Source organism: Pithys albifrons, unplaced genomic scaffold, assembly GCF_047495875.1.
Source record: "Pithys albifrons albifrons isolate INPA30051 unplaced genomic scaffold, PitAlb_v1 scaffold_41, whole genome shotgun sequence".
NCBI classification, from domain to species: Eukaryota; Metazoa; Chordata; class Aves; order Passeriformes; family Thamnophilidae; genus Pithys; species Pithys albifrons.
In genome coordinates this window covers 1-6,834 of record NW_027286056.1, presented here as the reverse complement: position 1 = coordinate 6,834, position 6,834 = coordinate 1, and the positions used below count along the sequence as shown (strand labels likewise).

Here is a 6,834-nt window from a genome sequence, read left to right as displayed (position 1 = left end):
CAACTCGCAAAGTGCAACTTTTCGTTGCTAACAAGAGAAACGGCTGATTCTTGCCAGACAGAAAGCATAAGGACACACATTTCTTATGGCTTTGATAAGTGAATCATATGCATTCGAGAATGCAGGTCTGGAGCTTTCATTCTTGGAGAAAACAGAGTTGTTACGTACGGGAAGCTCGTATCGCAAAGTGCACCTTTGCTCTTCTAACACGTGAAAGTCTTGATTTCTGACAGACAGGAGATATCAGGGCACATATTTCTTATGGTTTTGGAAAGTAAATCATATACATCTAAAACTCCAGGGCTTGAGCTTGCTTTCACAGTGCAAAGCACTGTTGTTCATTTGGGGAAGCTCATCTCGCAAAGTGCAACTTTTCGTTGCTAACAAGAGAAGCAGTTGATTCTTGTAAGCAAGAAGGCATAAGGACATGTATTTCTTATGGCTTTGATAAGTGAATCATATGCATTCGAGTCTGCAGGTCTGGAGCTTTCTTTCTTGGTGAAAAACACAGTTGTTACATACGGGAAGATCGTATCGCAAAGTGCACCTTTGCTCTTCTAACACGTGAAACTCTTGATTTCTGACAGACAGGAGACATCAGGGCACATATTTCTTATGGTTTTGGAAAGTAAATCATATACATCTAAAACTCCAGGGCTGGAGCTCGTTTTCATGCTGCAAAGCACTGTTGTTTCTTTAGGGGAAGCTCAACGAGCAAAGTGCAACTTTGCTTTGCTAACAAGTGAAACGGTCGATTCCTGTCAGACAGAAGGCATCAGGACACAGTATTCCTATGGCTCTGGTTAGTGAATCACATGCATCAGAGAATCCAGGACTGGAGCCCTCTTTCTGGATGCAAAGCGCAGTTGTTCGTTAGGGTAAGTTCAGGTTGTACAGAGTAGCATTTTTCGGCTAACAAGTGAAACAGTCGATTCCTGCCAGAAAGAATGTATCAGGACACATATTTCCTATGGCTTTAGAAAGATTCTCAGATGCATCTGAGAACCCAGGACTGGATCTTTCTTTCTCGGTTAAAAATAACCTTGTTCCTTAGGGGAAGCTCATCTCGCAAAGTGCAACTTTTCGTTGCTAACAAGAGAAGCAGTTGATTCTTGTAAGCAAGAAGGCATAAGGACACACATTTCTTATGGCTTTGGTAAGTGAATCATATGCATTCGAGAATGCAGGTTTGGAGCTTTCTTTCTTGGTGAAAAACACAGTTGTTACATACGGGAAGATCGTATCGCAAAGTGCACCTTTGCTCTTCTAACACGTGAAACTCTTGATTTCTGACAGACAGGAGACATCAGGGCACATATTTCTTATGGTTTTGGAAAGTAAATCATATACATCTAAAACTCCAGGGCTGGAGCTCGTTTTCATGCTGCAAAGCACTGTTGTTTCTCTAGGGGAAGCTCAACGAGCAAAGTGCAACTTTGCTTTGCTAACAAGTGAAACAGTCGATTCCTGCCAGACAGAAGGCATCAGGACACACATGTCTTATGGCTTCGGTAAGTGAATAATATGCATCTGAGAATCCAGGCCTGGATCTTTCTTTCTCGGTGAAAAACAACTTTGTTCCTTAGGGGAAGCTCCACTCGCAAAGTGCAACTTTTCGTTGCTAACAAGAGAAACAGCTGATTCTTGCAAGACAGAAAGCATAAGGACACACATTTCTTATGGCTTTGATAAGTGAATCATATGCATCTGAGAATCCAGGCCTGGATCTTTCTTTTCGGTGAAAAACAACTTTGTTCGTTAGTGGAAGCTCAACCCGGGGGGGGACCCGGGGTGGGGCCTGTGGGGTCCGTGATGCCCCAGGGGATGCCCCAGGTGGGGTCTGTGGGGTCCATGATGCCCCAGGTGATGCCCCCGGTGGGGTCTGTGATGCCCCAGGTGATGCCCCAGGTGGGGTCTGTGATGCCCCAGGTGATGCCCCAGGTGATGCCCCCGGTGGGGTCTGTGATGTCCCAGGTGATGCCCCAGGTGGGGCCTGTGGGGTCCATGATGCCCCAGGTGATGCCCCAGGTGGGGTCTGTGATGTCCCAGGTGATGCCCCAGGTGGGGCCTGTGGGGTCCGTGATGCCCCAGGTGATGCCCCAGGTGGGGTCTGTGATGTCCCAGGTGATGCCCCAGGTGGGGCCTGTGGGGTCCGTGATGCCCCAGGTGATGCCCCAGGTGATGCCCCAGGTGGGGTCTCAGGTGATGCCCCAGGTGGGGTCTGTGGGGTCTGTGATGCCCCAGGTGGGGTCTGTGGGGTCCGTGATGCCCCAGGTGATGCCCCCGGTGGGGTCTGTGATGTCCCAGGTGATGCCCCAGGTGGGGTCTGTGGGGTCCGTGATGCCCCAGGTGATGCCCCAGGTGGGGTCCCTGATGTCCCAGGTGATGCCCCAGTTGATGCCCCAGGTGGGGTCTGTGGGGTCTGTGATGCCCCAGGTGGGGTCTGTGGGGTCCGTGATGCCCCAGGTGATGCCCCAGGTGATGCCCCAGGTGGGGTCTGTGGGGTCTGTGATGCCCCAGGGGATGCCCCAGGTGATGTCTCTCCAGGTGGAGTCCTGGGCAATGCCCCAGGGGATGCCCCAGGTGGGCTCCTGGGCAATGTCTCAGGTGATGCCCCAAGTGATGCCCCAGGTGGGGTCTGTGATGTCCCAGGTGATGCCCCAGATGATGCCCCAGGTGGGGCCCTGAGCAGGGTGGTCTCAGGTGGGGTCCCACATGATGTCCCAGGTGGGTTCCAGGGAGTCTGGAGGGTCTGGGGTGTCTGGGGTGGTGCCCCAGGTGGGTTCCAGGGGGTCCATGATGTCCCAGGTGATGCCCCAGATGATGCCCCAGGCGGGGTCCTGGGTGGGGTTCCACGTGATGTCCCAGGTGATGCCCCAGATGATGCCCCAGGTGGGGCCTGTGGGGTCTGTGATGTCCCAGGTGATGCCCCAGGTGGGTTCCATGGTGGTGTCCCAGGTGATGCCCCAGGTGGGGCCTGTGTGGTCCATGATGCCCCAGGTGATGCCGCAGGTGATGCGTCTCCAGGTGAGGTCCTGGGCAATGTCTCAGGTAATGTCCCAGGTGGGTTCCAGGGGGTCCATGATGTCTCAGGTGATGCCCCAGGTGGGGTCCTGGCCAGTGTCTCAGGTGATGCCCCAGGTGATGCTCCAGGTGGGGTCCTGGCCAGTGTCTCAGGTGATGTCCCAGGTGATGCCCCAGGTGGGTTCCAGGGGGTCCCAGGTGATGCCCCAGGTGATGCCCCAGGTGATGCCTCTCTAGGTGAGGTCCTGGGCAATGTCTCAGGTGATGTCCCAGGTGGGTTCCAGGGGGTCCATGATGTCCCAGGTGATGCCCCAGGTGAGTTCCAGGGGGTCCCATGTGATGCCCCAGGTGGGTTCTGTGTGGTCCATGATGTCTCAGGTGATGTCCCAGGTGATGCCCCAGGTGGGTTCCAGGGGGTTTGTGGGGTCCCAGGTGATGCCCCCCCAGGTGGAGTCCTGGGCATTGTCTCAGGTGATGCCACAGGTGATGCCCCCCCAGGTGGAGTCTCAGATGGCATCCCAGGTGGGGTCCGTGGGGTCTGGGGTGGTGTCTCAGGTGATGCCCCAGGTGGGGTCCAGGGTGGTGTCTTGGGCGATGCCCCAGGTGATGCCCCCCCGGGTGGGGTCCCAGGTGATGCTCCAAGTGGGTTCCAGGGGGTCCCATGTGATGCCCCAGGTGATGCCCCCCCAGGTGATGCCACCCCAGGCGATGCCCCAGGTGGGGTCTGTGGGGTCAGTGGTGTCTTGGGCGATGCCCCTCCAGGTGATGCCCCCTCGGGTGGGGTCCCAGGTGATGCCCCAGGTGGGTTCCAGGGTCTCCGTGGTGTCCCAGGTGATGCCCCAGGTGATGCCCCAGGTGATGCCCCCCTGGGTGGGGTCCCAGGTGGGTTCCAGGGGCTCTGTGGTGTCCCAGGTGATGCCCCAGGTGATGCCCCCTCAGGTGATGCCCCAGGTGGGTTCCAGGGGCTCCACGGTATCTCAGGTGATGCCCCTCCAGGTGATGCCCCTCCAGGTGGGTTCCAGGAGGTCCCATGTGATGCCCCAGGTGTGGTCGGGGTGGGGCCGGTGCCCCCCGGTGCCCCCCGGGGGTGGCAGACGCTCCAGTCGCCCCCATAGCGGTTGCTGGGGGGGCTCTCGGGCCCCCCCTTGGGGCGGGGGCGGGGCACCACCGGGGGGGGGGAGGGGCAGTGCCAGGCGCGGGGGGGGGAGGGGGGCGGGGGGGGGGAGGGGCAGCGGGGGGGCGCTGCGGAGAGAGGGGGGGGCAGTGGGGGGGTCACAGAGGGTTGGGGGGGGTGTCCCACCCACTCACCTGCCCAGGTGTGCCCCCCCTGCCCAGGTGTGCCCCCTCCCCATCTGTGCCCCCCCTGCCCATCTGTGCCCCCCTCCCATTTCCCCTGCCCAGCTGTGCCTCCTGCCCAGGTGTGCCCCCTGCCCATCTGTGCCCCCCTCCCATTTCCCCTCCCCAGCTGTGCCTCCTGCCCAGCTGTGCCCCCTCCCCAGCTGTGTCCCCTCCCCTTCCCCCTGCCCATCTGTGCCCCCTCCTCTTTCCCCCGCCCAGCTGTGCCCCCCTGCCCATCTGTGTCCCCTCCCCACCTGTGCCCCCCTCCCCAGCTGTGTCCCCTCCCCTTTCCCCTGCCCATCAGTGCCCCCCATGCCCATCTGTGCCCCCCCCGTGCCCAGCTGTGCCCCCCTGCCCATCTGTGTCCCCTCCCCACCTGTGCCCCCTGTCCAGCTGTGTCCCCTCCCCTTTCCCCTGCCCATCAGTGCCCCCCATGCCCATCTGTGCCCCCCCCGTGCCCAGCTGTGCCCCCCTGCCCATCTGTGTCCCCTCCCCACCTGTGCCCCCTGTCCAGCTGTGTCCCCTCCCCTTTCCCCTGCCCATCAGTGCCCCCCATGCCCATCTGTGCCCCCCCCGTGCCCAGCTGTGCCCCCCTGCCCATCTGTGTCCCCTCCCCACCTGTGCCCCCTGTCCAGCTGTGTCCCCTCCCCTTTCCCCTGCCCATCAGTGCCCCCCATGCCCATCTGTGCCCCCCCCGTGCCCAGCTGTGCCCCCCTGCCCATCTGTGTCCCCTCCCCACCTGTGCCCCCCTCCCCAGCTGTGTCCCCTCCCCTTTCCCCTGCCCATCAGTGCCCCCCATGCCCATCTGTGCCCCCCCGTGCCCAGCTGTGCCTCCCATGCCCATCTGTGCCCCTTGCCCAGCTGTGCCCCCTCCCCTTTCCCCTTCCCACCTGTGCCCCTTCCCCACCTGTTTCCCCCCCCATCTGTGCCCCCCTGCCCAGCTGTGCCCCCCATGCCCATCAGTGCCCCCCCGTGCCCAGCTGTGCCCCCCACTCACCTGGCCATGCCCTCAGCAGGTAATGCAGCACCTCGATGTGGCTCTTGAAATCCACCTGCCCGTGGGCGTGGCCCGGGGGGGCGTGGCGGCCCCGCCCCGCACAGGGGGGCTCACCTGGGCAGGTGTGCCCACCTGGGGGCATCAGGACGGGCCCAAAACACACTGCCAGGTTCTGGGGGGTCATGCGGTTGAAGGGGTGGAACGAGGCCACCAGTGCCAGGTGGTCCAGGAGCCTCCTCAGCGTGGCCTGGGGACAGCGGGGTGGCACTTGGGGACACCTGGGTGGCACCTGGGCACACCTTGGTGGCACCTGGGGAGACCTGAAGGCACCTGGGGACACCTGGGGGCACCTGGGTGGCACTTGGGCACACCTGGGTGGCACCTGGGGACACCTGGAGGCACCTGGGGACACTTTGGTGGCACCTGGGGGCAACTGGAGGCATCTGGGGACACCTGAAGGCATCTGGGGGCACCTGGGTGGCACTTGAGGACACCTGAAGGCACCTGGGGACACCTGGGTGGCACCTGGGCACACCTGGGTGGCACTTGGGCACACCTGGGTGGCACCAGGGCACACCTGGGTGGCACCTGGGCACACCTGGGTGGAACTTGGGGACACCTGGAGGCACCTGGGCACACCTTGGTGGCACCTGGGGACACCTGGGGGCACCTGGGTGGCACTTGGGCACACCTGGGTGGCACTTGGGGACACCTAGAGGCACCTGGGCACACCTGGGGACAACTGGAGGTACCTGGGGACACCTGGAGGCACCTGCGGACACCTGAAGGCACCTGGGTGGCACTTGGGCATCCCTGTCCCCCCATCCCTGTCCCCCCATCCCTGTCCCCATCCCTGTCCCCATCCCTGTCCCCCCATTCCCTGTCCCCCCATCCCTGTCCCCATCCCTGTCCCCCATCCCTGTCCCCCCATCCCTGTCCCCATCCCTGTCTCCATCCCTGTCCCCTCTGTCCCCATCCCTGTCCCCCATCCCTGTCCCCCCATCCCTGTCCCCATCCCTGTCCCCATCCCTTTCCCCATCCCTGTCTCCATCCCTGTCCCCATGTCCCCATCCCTGTCCCCATCCCTGTCTCCATCCCTGTCCCCTCTGTCTCCATCCCTCTCCCCCCATCCCTGTCCCCATCCCTGTCCCCATCCCTGTCCCCATCCCTGTCCCCCCCATCCCTGTCCCCATCCCTGTCCCCATCCCTGTCCCCCCATCCCTGTCCCCCCATCCCTGTCCCCATCCCTGTCCCCCCATCCCTGTCCCCATCCCTGTCCCCATGTCCCCATCCCTGTCCCCATCCCTGTCCCCCATCCCTGTCCCCATCCCTGTCCCCATGTCCCCGTCCCTGTCCCACCTTCTCCGGGGGGGGCAGACACTCCAGCAGGGCCGGGGCGTCCCCGGGGGGGTCCCGGGGGGGTCTCTGTGCCATCTCCTGCAGCACCACCTGGTGCAGCCGGGGGGGCACCAGCG

The 6,834-nt window shown here is 61.8% G+C and overlaps 1 protein-coding gene across 1 annotated transcript; it reads right to left on the bottom strand.

Annotated features, from left to right (window-relative positions):
- Positions 1-435: 435 nt before the first annotated feature.
- On the bottom strand, positions 436-6,812 carry LOC139685149 (basic proline-rich protein-like). The gene is made up of 3 exons (XM_071581753.1): positions 6,719-6,812; positions 5,360-5,606; positions 436-4,266 (listed from the first exon to the last, which is right to left on the bottom strand). The coding sequence occupies exons 1-3, from the start codon at positions 6,791-6,793 to the stop codon at positions 1,622-1,624; spliced, it is 2,967 nt and encodes a 988-aa protein (XP_071437854.1). The 5' UTR covers positions 6,794-6,812; the 3' UTR covers positions 436-1,621.
- Positions 6,813-6,834: the final 22 nt, after the last annotated feature.

Bases quoted from the DNA above. Each gene is read 5' to 3' on its own strand.
- LOC139685149 (XM_071581753.1), bottom strand. From the start codon at position 6,793: ATGGCACAGAGACCCCCCCGGGACCCCCCCGGGGACGCCCCGGCCCTG. The intron at 5,607-6,718 runs GTGGGACAGGGA...CGCTGTCCCCAG, and splicing joins GTCTGCCCCCCCCGGAGAAG to GCCACGCTGAGGAGGCTCCT. The intron at 4,267-5,359 runs GTGAGTGGGGGG...CTCTCTCCGCAG, and splicing joins CCTGCTGAGGGCATGGCCAG to CGCCCCCCCGCTGCCCCTCC.